General features: G+C 39.1%; 2 protein-coding genes across 4 annotated transcripts in view; both read right to left on the bottom strand.

Annotated features, from left to right (window-relative positions):
* The window catches only part of LOC141442920 (zinc finger protein 711-like), a 61,359-nt gene extending 41,254 nt beyond the window's left edge, over positions 1-20,105 (bottom strand). Inside the window, exons 1-3 of one of the 3 annotated variants that reach the window (XR_012452988.1) lie at positions 19,654-20,105; positions 18,512-18,648; positions 13,752-16,007 (exon numbers count right to left, since the gene is read on the bottom strand). Coding sequence is in view for 2 of the 3 variants with exons in the window: in XM_074108105.1 (XP_073964206.1) it covers positions 14,731-16,007; positions 18,512-18,647 (1,413 nt within the window). In the remaining variant the exon portion in view is untranslated. Of the gene's footprint in view, positions 1-13,014; positions 16,008-18,511; positions 18,649-19,520; positions 19,597-19,653 lie in introns of those variants that run through there. The other 2 variants (XM_074108105.1, XM_074108106.1) reach the window with 2 other exon arrangements.
* A 498-nt stretch (positions 20,106-20,603) lies between these two features.
* Positions 20,604-22,014, bottom strand: LOC141442928 (uncharacterized). Its single transcript, XM_074108119.1, has 3 exons — positions 21,842-22,014; positions 21,397-21,580; positions 20,604-20,991 (listed from the first exon to the last, which is right to left on the bottom strand). The coding sequence occupies exons 1-3, from the start codon at positions 21,915-21,917 to the stop codon at positions 20,757-20,759; spliced, it is 495 nt and encodes a 164-aa protein (XP_073964220.1). The 5' UTR covers positions 21,918-22,014; the 3' UTR covers positions 20,604-20,756.
* Between the last annotated feature and the right edge of the window lie 72 nt (positions 22,015-22,086).

Genomic DNA, 22,086 nt, shown 5'->3' with positions numbered 1-22,086 from the left:
ATGGAGAGGGCTATGCTCGGGGTTTCTCTGCGGGATAGAATCAGAAATGATGATATCCGCAGTAGAACTAAGGTTACCGACATAGCCCAAAGAATTGAGAAACTGAAGTGGCAGTGGGCGCAGCACATTGCTCGCAGGATTGATGGCCGATGGGGTCAGAAGGTTCTCGAGTGGCGTCCGCGGACGGGGAGACGAGCTCTAGGTAGGCCTCCAACAAGATGGAGCGACGACCTGGTTAAGATCGCGGAATCGCGGTGGATGCGGAAAGCACAAGACCGGTCTGAGTGGAGCTTCTTGGGGGAGGCCTATGTCCAGCAGTGGACGTCTTTCGGCTGACATGATGATGATGACTCTGCTGCCTGCCTTTCAATACGTAACTCCTTCTTCGGGAAGTCGGGTAAAAACTCGAGCCTAGGTTCAATCTCAATCTGCTTGAGAGGCCACAGGTCAAATCACGAGGCCGCAAGCTACCACGGCTACAGCAATGTCTCGTGATTTCAATTCAAGCTGGACCCATTGAGGTCTGGTTTGAATTTGAAGTCTCATAGAGATTCCCAAAAATTTTACGGAGTAAATAATTGATAATCCCATCAGACTAAACACCCTGGGGAGAGACACCATGTTTCGTCAGAGAGAGCCACGTGGGCAGTCTGCCAAGCGAAGTTGAATTACGCGAGTAACTTATACAAACCCTTCCCACAGGTGACGTAGCAGCTGCAAACTTTTTAATTATAAATGAGGTGCTTTATAGGAGCCGTGGTGGCCTAGTGGTTTGACCTATCGCCTCTCAAGCAGAGGGTCGCGGGTTCAAACCCCGGCTCGCACCTCTGAGTTTTTCGAAATTCATGTGCGGAATTACATTTGAAATTTACCACGAGCTTTTCGGTGAAGGAAACCATCGTGAGGAAACCTGCGCTAACCTGCGAAGCAATTCAATGGTGCGTGTGAAGTTCCCAATCCGCACAAGGCCTGCGTGGGAACTATGGCCCAAGCCCTCTTGTTCTGAGAGGAGGCCTGTGCCCAGCAGTGGGACGTATATAGGCTGGGATGGAATGGATAGAATGGAATGGCTTTATAGGAGATGGGGTGTGCAGTCTTGAAAAATCCATTGTGGACGACTGGGAAGTGAGGGCCCAGATAATGCCGGACTCACACCGGCTAAAATCCATTGTGGACGACTGGGAAGTGAGGGCCCAGATAATGCCGGACTCACACCGGCTAAAATCCATTGTGAGACTAGTCGAGCCCAGATAATGGGCTACACGGCTAAATCCATTGTGGAGCCTGGGATGAGACCCAGATATGCCGGACTCACACCGGCTAATCCATTGTGGACGACTAAGTGACAGTAATTGCCGGACTCACAGGCTACAATCCAGTGGAGAAGTGAGGCGATAATGCAGACTCACCCGGCTACAAACCAGGTTACACGTCTACTCTGGAGCTATCGAAGAGAAGTTAGATTTTTTATCTGGTCTTGCTTCAGTGATTTGCTGGAAAGCCGGGAGAGGAGCATGCATTCTCCCATTAGGCCTAGGGATCAGTCTTTTTTGTCCTGTCCAAGTTGTTTCCTCCTTGAGCGACCCTGAGAAGACCACAGTGAAAGTTTGCTGGGCAATTTCCTATTTACCTCTCCCATAGGTAACATCAGCAGGCGCAAACGTGGTCGGGAGCCATGAGCACATGATGGGCACATGATGCCCGCAGCGTGGGAAAGAACACCAGCCGTTTCTCACTGTAGATTCTGACCGATTGTTTCACCAGTGAGAGGGCCACGCTGATAGTCTGTTGGGCGTAGTAATTACCCTCCCACAGGTGATGTCAGCAAGCGCATACGTAGAACCCGATCACATGATATTAAACAGCGTGGACTCTAGGCTCCAGTGGCGTAAATATATAAGGGCTTTTTGGACTACATACAACCAAGTGGATATAAAGGGCCCGCGACCCTTATTGTAGACCTACTATACCATAATCGAACAGAGTTTTTGTAAAAATTACAATTAGTTAATTAATTAGGTAGACAGACCCCAACTATCATCCCAGGCCCCACAAACTCAGTCCGCGCCTGCCAGGCACTTCTCACTGCAGTTGACGACCGGATGGCTAAGTGGTTAGAGAACCTGACTACGAAGCTTGAGGTCCCGGGTTCTATTCCCGGCTGGGGCAGATACTTATATGATGTTTAATATGTATTTCATTAAGTATATTTTACTCGTATCTATATAAGTCCGTTGCCTAGTATCCATAGTACAAGCTTTGCTTAGTTTGTTACTAAGGTCAATTGGTGTCCAGTGACCCATGATATATTTTTTAGATGGTGACAACATCTCCACCAGAGACACCTTAGTGAAAGGGCCACGTAATCTACCAGACCAAGTCGCAGTACGTCAGTAATCAGTTACATTTACCTCTCCCACAGGTAACATCAGCTGGCGCAAATGTGGCCCCCGAGCAAATGATGCCAGCAGTGGGAAGGACTCTCGACATTTCTCGCTGCAGATGCTGACCACGTTCCGCGAGAGACGCCTAGCTTCGTCAGAGAGAGGGCCACATCGACACACTGCTGGACGAAGTCGCGGTACGTCAGAGTTTCGCCGGTGTCTGCGTTTATCTAGGAACAAGTCAAATATATTTTTAGGGTTCCGTACCAAAGGGTAAAAACGGGTCTCTATTACTTACTTAGTATTAAGACTCCACTGTCCGTCTGTCTGTCTGTCACCAGGCTGTACTCGTATCTCATGTACCGTGATAAGTAGACAGTTGACATTTTCACAGATGGTGTATTTATGTTCCGTTATACTATAACAAAAATAGTTAAGTACTAAAAACAAAATAAATTAGTATTTAAGTAGGGCTCCCATACAATAAACGTGAATTCACACAAACTTACATCATGGTTTTTTAACGTTGTATTAAAAACAAACGTGCCAATTTCGTGACTCTGAAACAAGTTGGTTTAATTTCGAGATTTTATCCCGATCTGTGGGAATATTGGGAGAAAAGTAGCCTATGTTTTATTCCAGACGTCCAGCTATCTAAGTACCAAATTTCAGCCAATTCGTCCAGCAAAACTTACGTGGAAATTCACAAAAATTACACACATTCCACTTTTACACATATTTATCCAAGTTGCTAACAAATTTTAATAATATTTTAATACTAACGCTTAGGTACGAAGCCGTGGTGGGCCTAGTGGTTTGGACCTATCGCCGCTCAAGCAGAGGGTCGTGGGTTCGAACCCGGTTCGCACCTCTGAGTTTTTCGAAATTCATGTGCGGAATTACATTTGAAATTTACCACGAGCTTTGCGGTGAAGGAAAATCGTGAGGAAACCTGCACAAACTTGCGAAGCGATTCAATGGTGCGTGCGAAGTTCCCAATCCGCACTGGGCCGCGTGTGAACTATGGTCCAAGCCCTCTTGTTCTGAGAGGAGGCTGTGCCCAGCAATGGGTCGTATATAGGCTGGGATGATGATGAGGTACGAAAATAATTTAGTGGACCTAATAAATTATCTGTAGCCATCCTATTACGCGAGTTAGATAAAACCTTATCATTTTAAATGAAAAAACATTAATTGCTAGCTACTTTTATCAGTGTCATATACCTACCTATTCGTTTGTTTATCTCAAGTATTAACACAATGATATTATAGCCAACACCTATTGCAAATAAATGAATTATGTTACTTATGACGGTTCATTTTTCAATGTTGGTATTTGCTTTTTGAGATTGTTTCCGTACTTGGGCGTTTTTAAAATAAAAGTGTACCCTTTCATTATTTTCGAAATTTTGGAAAAAATATGGTTTTTCCTACTCAGAATCAAGAGCACAATCGATTCCGATAGTTTAAAAAAATTACCCCAAAAAAATTACAGTTTTGCGACGTTTTTAGGGTTCCGGAGCCAAATGGCAAAAACGGAACCCTTATAGTTTCGCCATGTCTGTCTGTCCGTCTGTCTGTCTGTCCGTCCGTCCGCTGCTTTGCTCAAAGACTATCAATGCTACAAAGCTGTAATTTTGCACGGATATACATATGTTATGTAAACTATGCCGACAAAATGCTACCATAAAAAACTAAAAAACTTTTTTTAGGGTACCTCCCATAGACGTAAAGTGGGAGTGATTTTTTTTATCCAACCCTATAGTATGGGGTATCGTTGGATAGATCTTTTAAACCATTAGGAGTTTGCTAAGACGATTTTTCGATTCAGTGATGTATTTGCGAAATATTCAACTTTAAAGTGCAAATTTTCATTAAAATCGAGCGTAATAAAATCTAAACCAGTGGAAAAATTTGAAAAAATTCAGGATGGTAGTAAGTATATCAAACTTTCAAGGAAAACTATAACGGCTAAGTTTGCTTGAGAATTATTAGTAGTTTTACTCTTAAATAGCAGCCTAAGGTATAAATTATACTTACCTAAAACAGAAGATTCCGTATAAATACGAAATCCTTAGAAAAATATTACTTAATTTTTTCGTAATGGCTACGGAACCCTTTTTGGGCGTGTCCGACACGCTCTTGCCGGTTTTTTTTTTCATACACAGTATGGGTGGGACAAAACTGACTCATAAAATTTTGTATGAAAAAATGGGGACATTTTTTAAACGATCGAATCGATTGTGCTCCTGATTCTGAGTAGAAAAAACTATATTTTTTCCAAAATTAAAAAAAAAAGAAAGGGTACACTTTTTTGAAAACGCCACTTACGAGTACAAATACGAGTATTACTTATTTTGAGGAGCTGGTACCTCGAAAAACGGAACCCTTATTGGCTCTGTGCACGACATCAGCGCCACCTAGCGTCCGCAACTTTTCTGGCTCTGATGCTCTGACGTTTTTAAAATTTCATCGCGACATTGTGACCAAAATCAAACCTATAACGTATTAATTTATAATACAAAATTACTGTGATACGTGATTTGGGTGGACAAAAGGTTGTGAATTCATTTTTGGTCATTAAAATTAAATGAGGTAAGTAAAATTTATTCAAAAAGTGTGTTTTATTTTCGTTATGTCAGGGTTTGTTTACTTCATGTTTAGTTTACTTTTACTGTGAAACTAAAATATAAAGCTTTCTTATTGGTTTCTTTGAATAATAGTAAAATTATATAATTGTTCTTATATCGCTAGTAATAAATTAAATATCGTTTTCAGATCAAAATGAATATCATTTTGAAGACCGGTTTTGTGAGTATCACTCAATATAAAATTTCAACCACAAACCGTTTCATAAGGAAAATTGTTGCTGGACATGTCCGAGATGTAGAGGAATTAAGAACAAAACAGGGACAGTGTTCAACAATTCAAGCTCGCATCATAACACAAACATCTATTACTAAAATTAGGTACTTAGTTAAAGTCTATACAAATTGCTTTGTTAATGACAGATTCATAATGAGTATGACATATGACAGAGCCAGAACTATTTCTACTTTTGGCCACCATGAGCGCTGTGATAGATTTCATCACCCCCACCTAGTACTTCGCACCCTCCAATAGGATGATTTTGTTTTCCGTCTGTCAATGATTCTTTTTCACAGGAACGCGTGGAAGCATCAAGTAGAAATTAATCCTATCCTACTAATATTATAAATGTGAAAGTTTGTGAGTGAGTGAGTGAGTGAGTGAGTGAGTGAGTATGTTTGTTACTTCTTCACGCTGAAACGGCTGGACGGATTTGGATGAAATTTGGCGAAAAGTTAGTTTATAACCTGGATTAAACAATTGGACATAGGATACTTTTTATCCCGATATTCCCACGGGATAGGGATAAAATCTCTACATAACAACTGCTGGGCCTCGAGTCATGCAATTTGGTATGTAGGTATTTGGATGTCTGGAATAACACATAGGATACTTTTTATCCGGATATTCCCACGGGATAGTATAAAATCTCTAAATAACAAGCGCTGGGTAAAATGAAATTTGGCATGCGTAAACCACGAGTAGTTTAAAGGAATTCTCACGAGAATTTAATAAAATCCTGGAATTTTAATGTAAATTACGATCTAATAGTTTACGCGTGCGAAGCCGAAACTCTGCAAAATGCCTTAAACTGTTAGGGTATTCGGTCCAGTACTTTCCGGTGGTCTTTACTCTTAATAATTAAAAATTTGTATGAAGGTAGCTTCTTTAGCACAGCCAATAAGAAAAGTACATAAATGTTATCATACGTCAGTCACCATCTAAAATTAGTTTTGTTATTAAAGATGGGATGGCATTCCAGCATTCTTATTAACATATCGATCGAATATGTGTCAATCTCTCCCTCTCTCTCTTCTCTCTCCCTCCTTCTTCTTCCTCTATCTCGCCCACCCCCCTCTCTCCGCCTCTTTTCTCTCTCTCCGTCTCTCTTTCTCTCTTAATACATACATATACCTACTGTCGTATATTCGGTACTTACAATAGCTACAGCATCTCCATAAGACCACAGCTTCTGCACCATGTGCTGCCCAAAGTTGAGGTCCACGGGGATCTCCAGGTCTTGAGGCCCGTACAAGTATAACTTGTTCCTCAGCATATTAGTTATTTACGTCTGGAAAACAATATAATCATCAACATACAATACCTACACCAACAACTCCAAGGCCGTCCTAATCCATGCAGAACGCCCTCGGATACACTAAAGAAAGTTAATATTTTTTTTTTTAATTTTTTTTTGTATAATCACCCTGTGGGCTCGGAGGCCCTGGGCACGGCCCCGTATGCCCTTACAGTAAAGATAGTATTGATCCATCCAACCAACCTATAATGACCACACACTGTTTTGTTTCGGAGCAGGGGGGCTACTACGTAATTTGAAAATCGAAGTTCGTATCGTACCGTCCCTCTCACTTTCGTATTAAATAATATAAGCGTCAGCGGGACGACAAGATACGAAGTTCGAAGTTCGCACTGGAGTCAATTTTTATTTTGTTGTTTTTTTTTTATTGAGTTCCTAATTTTATACTACATTTTCAGTTTAGTTACGAAATTTCCATACATTTTGTGTAACTCAATGGAAAAATTTGTAGGACATAGTGTGAAACTGGGCTTACCATAGTCAGAATAAGCAATTTTAGGTACAATTCACCAAATTGCATTGAAATCTGAGAAAAGAAAGATATCGACAAGCAAATAAAAATTGGCCCACTTAGTGTAGTATAGGTCCAGAGCCGGACAGTTTTGTACCTTTTCTTGTAAGACACAGCACTCTTTACCCGACTGCCCGAATTAGGGTTATTGTCCAGTTGGTTCGTACCAAGTGTTCGTGCGACTGACTTGATCACACACATTGCGTGTATAAATACTTGGGTACATTATGATTAGTCATTCAGCAAAATCAGAGATACGTCGATATATCAGTAACGTGTGCACCATCGGAATCGTATTCAGCGATAGAATAGAAGTCGAACGTAAATAATATTTATTAATTTATTTATAGAAAAGAATGGAATATTACATTCTGTCTTAAGGGGGCGGTGAATAAGGAATTACGAACGAGAGTCTATTAGAAGCCCGAAGTCGAAGACTGAGTGCTTTAATGAGTCGATGTTCGTAATTCTACTACCGCCCGTGCGACATACAATGTTTTCATCACATTTGCGAGTAAAATTTTATATTTTCAAAAGGAAAAAATATAATTCTTTCAAATAGTTATTTGCGATACCTACCTACCTTAGGCGGCGCTCTTGGCAGCGCCGCTCCCGCAGCACGCGCCTGACGCGCGGTGCGTGTGCGTGTGCGGGCGGGCGGTGCTGGCGTGCATCAGTACGGGCCCTGACTCATTTACCGACCTTGGGCTTCATGACAACAAAATTAGTACGGGCAACGACTCATTTACCGACCACGGGTTTCATGTCAAGCACATTAAGGTAGAGAGGGTTTTATTTGGGGGTTGCAACCAAAGTAGCCTGCATGTTACGACACTGTTTACGAGCAAGTGTGATGAAATAGTAGATTGATACTTAACCAAGTTCAAATTTCAAATTTCATAGTTTACATATATATTCGTGCAAAATTACAGCTTTCTAGCATTGATAGTCCCTGAGCAAACAGACAGACAGACAACTTTGCTCACCAGCGACCTTATGATAGCTACGTTTATGCAAGAAATGTGTGTTCATGAAGTTCCTCCACCTCAACACATTAAGAATACACGCATACACAATGTTATTAATGAATGTTAGACTAACATCGTACCATGGTGAACGGTTGATTTGATCTGAAGATGAGCTCTGGTTAAGTTCTAAACGCGTCAGTGTAGTTTGGTGGTGGTGATAGATGGGTTTGTATGACTTGTGTGTGTTCTTACAGTGTGGAGGTAGAGGAACTGCATGAACACACATATCTTGCATAAATGAGCTATCATAAGGTTGCGGGTGAGCAAAGTAATTAAAAAAAAAAAAAAATCTTTATTTCATATATATATGTATACAGCGTGTATTTTTGATACTACCTCAAACTGTAACTAGACGAAGATTTAAGTGCTGTGAACCGATATCAAAACAAATTGTTAATTTAGAATTAACTACAAGAGCGTAATTAATTTTTGAAATATTTTCGAGCAGCAATGTAATGCGTACAAACCGTTCTGTGGCATCGGTCACGTCAACAAGTGCAACGTTTTCAATAAAAACAAAGTAGTGTCGCGTAGTGATACATTGCGTGCTAATTAATTTTGTACGGAAAAAAATGTCTAAATTTTTTACTAAAACAATAAAATGTGATTATAAGGGCCTCCACTAACTGCCCTTAAAGTTTGATGTAGTATCAAAAATACACGCTGTACTTACATATTGTTTCAGTTTAGGTTAATTAACCTTTTAGAAACAGCTCCATCGTTACTACGACAAACGAAATGGTAAAAAAATAGTCTGCGAGGACCAAGTGAAGCTAAATTAAAGCTTGCAAAATCACAACTATTTTCACCGGTACATAGCAAATCGCCATACTCCCCCTCCCTTAGGTGTGAAGCAAGATATGGATCCCCCCCTTCCAAAGGCTACGAGATTGAACTAAGAGAACCCCTCATATTGTAATCATTTTTACGATAAATATTATAAAGATTTGATAATTTTAATTACTTTGATAACTTGTATGTTACTCGTAGACTTTGAGACATTAGGTAAGTATACATAAGTATGATAAAAAACTACGTTACATACGCTGTTGTTATGCATTATCACTTAACATTATATCATCATAATTTATCATTTCATGCAAAATTTTATGAACTTACTTAGATATATTTTCCTCATCGCTGCAGAGATACAGGGATTCATTACGAAATTTGCTCCTTGATTCCTTATCCATAGTTTAAAGTTGAAGTAACAGATTGTTTTCTTTCCTCTACACTAGATGGCTTGTTTTTCCTAGACACTTAAGATTGCTACTGTGTCTTGCTGGTTGAAGGTAATAAATATGTACTTATAATCTGCCAAAAAAGAGACGAAATTAAAAAGTGGCAACACTGTAGTGTCCTCCCTTTTTGATTTGACAGGGTTTGAAAGGGATGACACTACAGTGTTGCCACTTTTTAATTTCTTCTCTTTTTTGACAGACTATAAGTACCTAATTTAATTTTGTAGGTTAGACTGTTTTGTTTTGCGCTTGCATTAGTTATAGTTTATTTTATAATTAATGGAACTATTGGTTCTTAAGTATATATTACGTACGTTGCTGCATTGAAATGTAACCGTTTGTTTCCTGAATAAATAAAAAAAAATTAGGATTGAATCTCGATAATAAGCTTAGATGGAGTAACCAAATTGACGTCATATGGCAAGAAGTAAAATCACATGTGCTTTGTATAATTTAAGGAAAGTTGTATATGAGTCTGTGATATTGATGGCTTACCAAATACTTCAATTACTTACTTACTTATTACTTAAATAATTAAAGAGGCACAGACTGATTGCCTTGTACATCAAACACCATGGGTTTCTGACAGAATATCAGCACTGCAGGTTACTGCAGTATATGCTGAGTCAGCTCCTTTTCTAAACATCGTCGCAGGGCTCTCAATTTATCAATTTAAACAATAATGTGAACTTTATTTTGGTGCTAGTTTTAAGTTTAAAGGTATTATCGTATATTTTCTATTGTACTTTGAGCTTTGTATGCTGTTTTGAATAAAGATTCTATCTATCTATCTATCTACCACACCTATGTTACATCAACATTGAGATACGAGTATGCGGTCATATTCTGGGCTAATTCAAGTGACAAATAGCATTTAAGGCTCAGAAAAGGTGCATTAGGGCCCTATGTGGGCTTCACTATCTTGGTGCCACGCACAGGACTTATCACGCTAACACACACGAGTAATATTTACTTCGACGTTTCGGCAACATTACAGTGGTAGTGGCAGTAGGAGTCTACTCGTGACCACGGCCACTGTAATGTTGCCGAAACGTCGAGGTAAATATTACTCGTGTGTGTTAGCGTGATAAGTCCTGTGCGTGGTATTTTGACTATGAGTGAAAATCACGAAAGTTTAAGACTTGAATCTTGTAACCCTTATTTCCAGAAACTACGCATATTAACCCTACCCTGTTTGTATATATTTGAAGTGGTAATTTTTGTGAGATGTAATTTGCACCTATTCTGTAAATTCAAGAGTGTTCGCCTCCAGGATAAAATAAAGGCTATGTCTGGTAAAACTGCACTATTTCGGAAGAGTATATTGGGAATGGCACCCATAATCTATAACAAAGTACCGGAAAATATTATTAATATAGAAAATTTGTCTACTTTCAAAAGAGCTCTGTGTAACTGTCTATTAACAAAAGCCTACTACGAACTATAAATGATTTTTAACGGAATGAGAATACTTAATGCAAACTTTACTTCAATTTGTATGCCTTGCGGCGGAACACAGTGATACTTCAGATAGAATTTAACGAATTTACGACATTTGTAATATGTCATATGCCTGTGTTAAACAAATAAATATTATTATTATTATAATTTATTAGCCTGTTGCCCCCGACTCCGTCTGCGTAGAATTCGTTTATCGCTATCAAGCGGGAACTATGCAATTTTCCGGGATAAACTTATCCTATGTCCTTTCCCGGGACTCAGAAATAGTGATGCAACAGACCTCTGTTTCTGTTTCCGCAACTGTGGAAGTTCCGCGCGCTTTTAAACATCCGTTTCCGCTTCTGCTTCCGCAACTTTTATAACGGAAATTTACGACAGTTTAGTGACAATTGAGACTAAACTCTCACTCAGCGGCCAAATTACTTTGAATAAAATATCACTTACCATTAGGTACTTAATTTTGAATATTAATAAAATTTTAATTTTCGAAATTTATTTCTATTCTATAATTCTATTTCTAATCTAGGTTGGTGTGTAGTCCTTTTTTCATAGTATTGAAACTTCCGTTTCTGCATCCGTTTCCGTTTCTGTTAAAATTTACTTTTGACATCTGTTTCCGTTTCTGGTTCCGCTAAGAGACTTCCGTTGCATCACTCAGAACAGAACTATGCAATTTTCCGGGCAAAATTATCCTATGTCCTTTCCCGGACTCAAACTATCTGTAATCGGTTCAGCGGTCTAGACGTGAAGGAGAACAAACAAACAGACTTACAAACTTGACTTTACAGACTTAAAAACAGCTGATTGACATACTTTTTCTCTCGGAAAATGCAAAATTCCCCCAGAATAAAAATGGTGAATACAACTTCGGGGCTGATTTCGGACATGTTTCAATTCCCATTTAAGCAGTAGGGGGAATATAAAGTAAATAAAACAATGGTGGTTGCAAACTAATTAATTTTATTGCTTATTTAAATAGGTATCGAAGAACAGTAGCACCATAATTATCAGTAGGTATCGTTGTCTTGGAAAAAAATAATCAAAAAGGTTTTAGATATCATTTTTATTGTTGTGCGGGGTTCTGAAGCATTTCAACCACAGGTTTTAGGCACTTGTCCCACCGCCGACGATGAGCGAGAAGCGAGTAGAGCGAGTAACTAGAAACGAGTGGGCGAGCAGCGAGAAGCGAGTGTAGTTTTGTCGCTCGGCTGTAAGCGAGTGTTCGCGTGCGACGGGCGATTACTCGCTCCACTCGACTCGCTCGTGCGGGGCGGCCGCCAAGCTGACATCGCTGAGCGAAAATCTATAGCTCAGCGAGTTTTATAGCTCTTGTCGCTGCGACAAAAGATGTAAGAGCGAGTTCTCGCCGACAGTGTGAACAGCCAGCGATCAACTATTAATATATGTGTCTCTTTTACTCACACAGGACCTTATATCTTTTGTTCGTTTCTTGAGCGAGAAAATATCCGTTTCCTCGCTGGCGGTGGCCTTAACCGCCGTTTCCCTTGAGTTACAAAAATCGACTAGCATTATTTTATTAGGTATAACGTTTTAAACTTACGTGATTTCTAACCGACTTCAAAAAAAAAGGAGGAGGTTAGAGTTCTGAGGCTAATGAAAGATGAACCTGCAAAAAAAATAATATCATCATGGGACACTTGACACCAATTACCTAGTCCCAAACTAAGCGAAGCTTGTACTAGGGATACTAGGCAACGGATAAACATACTTATATAGATAAATACATACTTAAATACATATTAAACATCCAAGACCCGAGAACAAACATTCGTATTATTCATACAAATATCTGCCCCGGCCGGGAATCGAACCCGGGACCTCAAGCTTCGTAGTCAGGATCTCTAACCACTTGGCCATCCGGTCGTCAAATAAAAAAAAAAACATTTGCAGGTGTCACCATAGAATAAGTAATAGTACAAGAACAGAAGCTTCTCTGCCGTACATACGTACATCTGCATTTTTTTTAATTTTAAGCGATTTTGCAGGTTCAGCTTTCATTAGACACTCTACGGCCAACATTATGTCCGCCAACTGTCTTCGCAAGTTGTTTATGCAAATACCTTAAAACTCCCTCTCTCCCTCTCCCCCTCTCTCTCTCTCCCCTCTCCCCCTCTTCCTCTCTCCCCCCTCTCCCTCTCCCTCTCCCTCTCCCTCTCTCCCCCTCTCCCTCACCCTCTCCCTCTTCCTCTTTTTAATTTTTGTGAAGAGTACTTTATGCCAAACGATACATTTGACTAAGTAATACTTGGTAACTAATATAAAACATGACTATGTAATTATTTTAGAAACAATAATTGGTCAAAAAAAATTTACTAAGTTGTTTTAGGAAATGATTTTTTGCCAAATGACAATTTGAGTATAATGTTTTGGGATGTGATACTTTGGGAAAAGTTTTTTGCCCATTCATTAGTAATTAGTCCGACAGAAAGAAGTGGTGAATCGTGATTCCAAGTGCGTTAGACAAATAAGACCTTAGCACTGGTAGGGTCCAAATTATTTGCTATATTAATTAGGTCCTGGCGCCCTCACTTCGCTTGCTCGGCTCGCGCTTTATAATCGCAATGAGGGCTATCGCGTATGAACTCGCCGCTAGAGGCGCTAGTGTAGCGTGAGGTCTACGAAATGTCAAATCTCATAGTTTTTGGGTGAGCTACGCGGGTTTATTTATAATTAGAATAATTTTGTGAATATTTTGCATTAACCTGAAATTATTTATGGCAATTATGCGTTACGGGGCAATGAATGTGTGTTTTGAGACAGTTTTGTCTTTCGGAAACTTTTGTCCTCCTTTTTTTCCGAACAAATCGAGACTGCGCAACACTGGTTTACAACAAAGTTTAGATTACATATGATTTTTAAACTTTGTTTTCACGCCCGTAATAACAGACTTTGAAAGCCACACCAGCCACACTTAAAAACCTCACGCAACAGTGGCGCCATCTAGAAAGACAAAAAACGATAGCCCTCATTGGACCTAACCTAACACTCCTAGCCATAATGGGGGGCTGGGTGGGCCGTGCCCACCCCAGTATGGTCTAGTGCCCACCCTAGATGTTATGTTGGGCTACCGACCGATCCAAAATTCTATAATACTGATGTCTTCACACAACAATCCAGGCCAGGCCCCCCCTTGAAAATAACCCTAGCCTAGTCACGCCAATGCTCCTCGCTTTGCTTATCATCGTACAGTCAAGGGCAATATCGACACGGCCAAAGTTGCAAAATATGTATACACGGCCTTAATGTTAAGTGCATATTGTTGGCCATGTCGATATCTTGGCCCTTGACTATACCTACCCAGTTTTCCAAAACATAAATTGACAATAAAAGTGACCAATTGGGATTGTCTAAAAATAAAAATATCAAAGCTGTTTTATTATTATTATTTTGTATAGAAAATGAATTATTTATTACAAACCGATTTCGATATTTTTTCATTACAGTAAACGATTTTAAAAACCTTTGTCTTAAAATTGTTTCCGATTTACTATACATTGTAAAAAGAATAGACAACCCTTTGAAATACTTAAGAAATATTTGGCCCCTTCCAGTGCTGGTTATGTACCTACAGTCCAGGTCAAAGATCTTTAGTAGGTACCTTGTCACTGTATGCCTTCTGACAATTTTATACAAAAGTTCAAACTTGTGTTGACAGCGACAAGGTACCTACTGATTACTGAAGTGTAAAGATATCTTTGACCTCGAATTTACTGTAGAGTTCATAAACTTGTAAGCAAAAATTTGATGAAAAATATATAACCACGTTTCTTCGCCGTTAACAATAGTCGTGTTCAGATATTTTTGATAAAATGTTTGCTCACAAGCTGAACTCGACTGTACATACGAGGAAAAAAAAGTTATATCGTGTTAACACAAAAAAAAAATGTTTGTAGTTTCTCTACTTCATAGCTTTTCGTTTTATTCCTAATTCGCTTCGTGACAACCGTACAAGCCGAACAGAACAATCCAAACGCTTTACCCCAGGTTTTTTAACAGCATGTTTGGCCCCCCAAATATGAAGCTTTACATGAGTAAGAAACCTCTTCTTCCAGTCAAAGCGTCTTTTACAGACGCGGCATCGAAAAGACCCAGCTATATGCGTGTGCGACGCCTCATGTCTCCTTAAAGAAGTCATATACGAGAATTTCGTGGAGCAAACTCTACAACTATACGGCTTCTCCCCGGTATGTACCCTCATATGAATACGCAAATTCGAACTCTCCAGGAAAACTTTCTTACAAATATGACAACGATGGGTATTCTTTGCTTTCTCAGGGAAATGCGTCAGCATATGCCTGCTACGTTTATTACTGGTAGACTTTTTGCCACAAACAGGACAACTGTGCAGTTTAATCTTCATATGTATCTGCATAATATGCCGCCTCATATCGGTTTTGTACGCAAAGTGCTTCTGGCAATAGTCGCATGTGAGGTACCTCTGCTCTGTGTGGACTTTGTGTGTGATTTTGTGTCTGATGAAATTGCTGCCTTGGTTGAAATCTTTGCCACACTCTTCACATTTAAAGGGTCTGTCTCCTGAGTGTACTCGGTTGTGTATGATCAATGCACTGGGAGTACGGAACCGTTTAGAACAATATTTACATTTATAAGGCATTTTAGGCGTTTTAGCAATAGCCACTTGATTACTTTGCGTATCTTGTTTGGAACACTTTAAAACGTGTAACATAAAAGTATATCTAACTGTGAAACGCTTGCTGCATACATCGCAAATAAACAATTTCCCTTTGTACCTTTGCATCATCCGTGACATACAGTTTTTGGAGTGCCTATCCAAACCATCTTTATCTGTAAACTTTGCATGGCATATAGCGCATACATAACTATCCCTATCTCCGTTCTCTTTACATCTCTCTCTTTTTCCATTTTTATTACATTTCTTCAAATGTCTCTTTAAAAAACCTTCTCCTTTAAAGGATATACCGCAATCGCATACGAATGCCTTTTGTTGTTTACGGTAGACATTACACATCAATTCCATTACTGGGTCAGTCTCTATACGGACAATACAATGCTTAAACTGTGTTTCATTCTCCAGCTCCGGCTCGTCAGCAAGGAATTCTCCGGAACACTCGCTACTGGCATAGTTTGACTCGCTGCAGCTCTCAGATACCTCATCACTCAACTCTTCCTTTACTGTCTGTTCTGTTTTTATCGCTGAAAAATAATAGCACATTACTGTAGAGGCCGGGATGTAGGAAGTTTAGCGTAACGAGGCCGGATAGGGATGCGAGGCCGGCAACCCCACGTTCCGGCCGAGGCTTGTATAGTGCTTTTCCCAAACATGACATGAAATAAAATAAAAAAACAAGAAATCAAGCATGGCGGGACGCTAGTCTGGTCGCCCTGTTGCGTGCGCGCGTGTCGCGCTGGCTGCTGGCGGTGGTGCTGTGGCTGGCGGAGGTGCCAGAGAGCGCGCGTTGAAACAAAAGACGGTCGCATTGCCGGCCAGCGGCCGGGAAAGTTGTATGAAATCTCTTTGCAGGCCGCTAGAGTGACCGCGCGCCGGCAGCCGAGCCGCAGCGCCTGCAGCGCGATACTTCTCGGCCTATTATTAGTAACACAACGTCAATATTTATTTCATGTCACGTTTGAGAAAAATGCATTATTAAGCATTAATAAACCTTTCTAGTCATAATTCATCGAATAAAGCGGCAATTACACTGCGTCGTTCACCTAATGCGGTCGCCGAATTTGTTTCAAATTACTTCGGCGAGCGAACGTCGTCTTTACATTAGTCTGTCCGTCTACTGCGGCGGCCTTATTAAGGCGATGGCAGCTGCCGCTCGCCGAATGCGGCCGGCTACCGTGTTCTTTACACTTGCGGTCGCCGCTGCATGCGGCGAACGACTCAAGTGTAATTGCCGCTTCAGGTTTTGCTTTGTGGCGGTCCATATCATTATCAATGTACTATAAACAATTACTTTGCTCGCCCATTAACCTTACGATAGCTATGTCTATGCATAAAAATGTGTAAACGATGCTCCTCCAACTCCACACTGTAAGAACAGAACAAACAAAACGCATACCCAACTGCCACCTCCACCACACTACACTAAATGTCCGTTTATATCTACAGACATTGAGCGTGCCAGACACGTGCCGTGGCAGAAAAAATAATATTCTTCTATGACTTCTATACAGTGTTTATTTACGTATTTATATATATCGTTACACGGCCGCGCAGACGCCGACAGACACTTAATATAATTAATATCATTTTGTATGCCACGGCACGTGTCTGGCACGCTCAATGTCTGTAGGTATAAACGGACCTTTAAGCGTAGACCAGGGGTCACCAAATGGCGGATGCGGACCGCCAGCCTATTTTGTGCGGACCTCAAGTAAACACTAACTTGTATTATTGAGTATGTTATTTGGGTCGATCAACTTTTTCTTGTACCACGTTGCCATGGTTACGTCCCCTGGACAACTCTTTAAAACCACGAGTTTCTTTATGTTTTCTGTGGTTAAAATTCATCGAGTATAAATTTATTGTCATAGTTACAAGCTCATTATTTTATAGACTATCTCCGAAGCATATTAGTCACATATATCAAAGCAGTTTTTTTAAGAAACGGTCACTGTTCTCTTGGACAACGGGACAGAATAACAAATAAGAAACAGTTCATTGACCCATTTAATAATTCACATTGATATGTTAAAAAATCTTTGATACTTTTTGTAAATAACATTTGCTTATTTAATAAACTCAAGTAGAAACGGACCGCAATGGTATTTTTACTTTTAAAACCGGACCCCCTGAAAAAACTAATTGGTGATCCCTGGCTTAGAGTAACATCTAATATCTGGTAGCATGGCGAATAATGAGGGCTATCGTTTTTTGTCTCACTAGATGGCGCACTGTTGCGTGAGGTTTTTAAGTATGGCTTTCAAAGTCTGTTATAACGGGCGTAAAAACAAAGTTTAGATTAAAATCATATTTAATACATCTTAAAACCGTACCATAAAAATATCGAGCATGCCACAGTGTTGCATAGTCCCCGTTTTGTTCGGAAAAAAGGGAGGACAAAGGTTTCAAAAAAGACAAAACTGTCTCAAAACACAGACATTCATTGCCCCGGAACGCATATTTGCCATAATTAATTTCAAATATTGCAAAATATTCACAAAATTATTCTTATTATAAATAAACCCGCGTAGCTCACCCAAAAACTATGAGATTTCACATTTCAGAGACCTCACGCTACACTAGCGCCTCTAGTGGCGAATTCATACGCGATAGCCCTCATTGTTTTGCTCTGTGTGGTGGATGTGTTTGTTTGTTGGATTTGTGTGATGATGTGTGTGTACTATTAGTGTGTAGGTGCTACATGGTTATTTTTTCTTGACCAACCATCCTAAGGTTGCTGGGTGAGCAATTTAATTGTTTAGTCCTTTTGTAATCATTAAGGGCCACCACATACATTCGGAATTCCGTTTCGGAATTGCGATTCAAAATTCCGATTCGGGATTTCGAACGCAGTAAATCCATACAAATCTCCATAGATTAGGCCCGCCACATACACTCAGAATCCCAGTATCTAGATCACTTCTGTAAACCTTTTTTGATTTCAGGAACAAGTTCACTAGGACAAGCATCACAATCTGTTACAGAACCTACTGCAGCGGCTTTGGCAACAAATGTTACTAAGATTTACTTGGCCAGCCAACGGGTTGATACTCCTGGGTAGACGTCAGTTCCTGTCTGTTATGGTCCCTATACAGACTCGGGGGCTCTACTGCAGTCTGGTCCCGGTCTACTTCAAGTTTCACCTGTGAGCTCTCTAGCAGCATACTGTAAAGACATGATAACACAGATATAAGAACTAAGATAATTTAAACGCAAAATAAAATGTAAAAAAACATATTCATATTTTTTACAAGCTGAGCCATGAACTGACCTGATCATAGAAAGAAAGAAAGAAAATACATTTATTCACAACACAAGACAACAATATTATTAAGTACAAATAGACTACACATGGGAAAGTATGTGTCATTGCGGTTGTGAATCGGACACTGGCACAGCATAATGCCGAAGTGTTAATAATAAACACCCCAGTGCTGATTTTCAGCCAGCACCGTTGGTGATCATCATACCTGGGATAACTCGGGGCATATATACAAAAGTAATGTAGCAAAATGTTTTATTGACAAAAAAAATACATGGATGTTACTGCCAACATCTAAATGTTATTTGACATAAACAAATATTACTTATTTTCTCCACCTTTTTAAATAAAAAAATAAACAAATGAAATATACAAAAAAAAATAGAATAAAAAAAAAAAAAAAGTTAAAATAAGTTAGTTATTAAAATAGTTTTCATAATATATAATCAATATTTTTTCAATATTCATCGGTATTATTGATTGCCGTATAGATGAAAATATCCACTTGCTAAACGTTTTCTCAAAATACATATTGGTCAACAGGGCATTCTTCAAATATTTATAATGACTCAAAGCCAATTTCTCATTTAGTTATTGAAATTTCTTCACCTTTTATAAGACTGTTTACTTTTATCATGGTGTCATAATTTATTGTATCAACATCTTTTTTATTGATATCAAATCCCTAGAACGTGCCCCAAGTTATTCCAGGTATGGTGATCATCATGTGACCAAGCAGTCACCGTCGTTGTTCGGAAGTTATTCGTGTACATACATTACGGTGATTTATTTTTATTCTCTATTTTAAGTTTGTGTTTGTTACATGAACACGGTTTTGAGGGAGCCGTCAGCCTCCTCAGACCGTTACTGAACATGACTTTATCACAAAAAGTATTTAATTTTATTACCTTGACGATAGTGATATCTGTTAAACGACGAATGATCACATAAAGCCCTAGTTTATGCAATAAAATACGAAATCGTATTCAAATGTTATCAAAACATGTAGTCTCAATTGTTAGGTTCCCTAAAATTGCACGTATAATGTAGTCATTTTTGTAAACGAAAACATTGTTTATAACGCAGACAGGTAGAAATAAATCCTAAACATGAAAAAACTCTATAGGTACACAATTATATTTAATTTAAAACTGCTTCGCTGCCGGCCGGGTAGATCTAGATTTACGTTCATCACAGTGACAGTGACACTGACAGAACAGACAATTTACTGACAGGACATTTCCCCGTCTGGCTGCCAGACCTTAATAATCCCATTGATCACCCTATTCTCAGTGCAGAATTTCCCATAGAACGAATGATCGACGTCACGACACGACGTGACGTAAAATTAAGTGCCTAAGTACAAGTAAGTAAATAGTTCAAGAAAGCCATTATGGCGACTTTCAACTAATACGTCATGATATTTATTTTGATGCCTACCACGCCACGTGCCGTTGTTTAGCAAAGTTGTGATTTAAAAAAATGCAATAAAGAAAATATATGAGCAACAAAACACTAAATAATAAAATAAAAGGTTGGATGAACATGTGAGTGAATGATATGGAAACAGAAGAACTCAAAATTATAGGGATTGTTTTTACTGGCAACATGTTATAGCTTTTTTCATGCCAGTTACTATAAAAGGATTTCACACGATGGATTCGATACTATTTACTTTTATTTATTTATTTAATGAAATTGCACAGTCCATACATGTTACAGCACAGCAGTAGGTACAATCCCCATTAAGTTACCGTTATGCTGGCCAAGACGAAGAAACTATTTCATTCATAAAATAAAACGATTTCATATTGTTAATCAATATTTTATTATTTGCCCCTTATAATTAAAACTAAACTAAAAAAACAAATGCAGTTATTAAAAAAAAGTGATCACGGTCCTCAACAGTGAACACTTAAGGACAGTCCTTTAAAAAAAAGTAAAGGACTAAAAAAAAAATCTAAAATGCAACTACAACATGTAATAAGTACATAAAAACTATGAGAATTATTTATTTATTTTCTTTAACAACCTCGATTTTCACCTCTTTGCCATCTTTATTGTATCGTTTGGGCAGCTTGCGAGGGTTGCCTTCACCTCTCTTCATGTGATGCTCTTGAGGTATTGGCATTTGCCCCCCAAAGTCCACACCAGGTCCAGGCTTCAGCTTCTTTCGAAAATCAGTCTTAGTATGGATAGATACCGAAGGTATAAGCCGATTTCGGCAGTTGTAGAAATGGTAGTCTCTGGAAACGTCCAAAAAGTTTAAAGCTGCCAGCTATACCAAGAGTGTTGTGTCAGTGATTAGTGGCGAGCGAGTGGCCAATAAGGTTTGTCATACCGCACTGCACACAAACCCCTAGAAGCAACAGAGGCAGCTTAATAGTATGTGGTGAAGTGCTTTCCTTAACAGTTGAGGTGGTGCGACTATAATAATCTATAGTAACTTGGGCACCACCTGTAACTCATCAAGCGGAAGTTTGATCTAAAGCAGGATATACTTAAATACAAAAGTAAATATTGAACTAAACCTAAATGAAATCTCTATGGCTGTGCATTCCACTTATTTTCAGTATCAGCATATGCAGCAACAAACTGTTGTATCTAAAATTGTGATTATTTTCTTCACTAAGACTAAAAATCATTAAAACCTTATATCAAGGAACTGGAATGGTGCAAAAACACGATCTTCTATGTGCTTCTTGTACTCCTTCCAGCGACACTTGAGAAATTCGTTAGTTTGAAGCGAGTAATGTTTTGTGTATGCATACTCGAAAAGACCTTTTTCGAAGATTGGTAGTGTGCGATATTCTCTCCCAATATGCTCGGCAACCTCTGGGGAAAAAAATAAAATTAACGCCAATCAATATTCAAACTTGTAAGTATATTTATTAAACAAACAATAAAGACAGTCAAGTTAACACATTACATTCTATGTTGGCTACTTTTCCGACCGTGACCACAGAAGTTTTAGGCTTTTATTTCTAGCAGGCAACGAATGTGTTTACAGCTAACTTTAACTTTCGTTAAATCATTGATAACGGTTAAAGATGTAAACTTTTTTAGTAAACGATAGCTATGTAGGAAATATTTAACCTTGACTGACTGTTATGTCTGGTAATTCTCGCTTTATGTGTTTGCATTCGGGGTATGCTTCTTTCTCTGCGGACATTCTAAAATTATTAAAACTTAATGAAATAAAATAAAATGAAAAAATGACCACGCTAGGCGCAACTTAAAGAACAAGACCAAGACCAACGGAACGGTCTGATTTTTTAGCGGTGTCAAGTTTACTTTTTATTTTACAAATAAATATCGTCCGCCATGATTTAGTCCAGCCA

This window comes from Choristoneura fumiferana, chromosome 26, assembly GCF_025370935.1.
Source record: "Choristoneura fumiferana chromosome 26, NRCan_CFum_1, whole genome shotgun sequence".
NCBI lineage: Eukaryota > Metazoa > Arthropoda > Insecta > Lepidoptera > Tortricidae > Choristoneura > Choristoneura fumiferana.
This window is presented reverse-complemented; position numbering and strand designations above follow the sequence as displayed.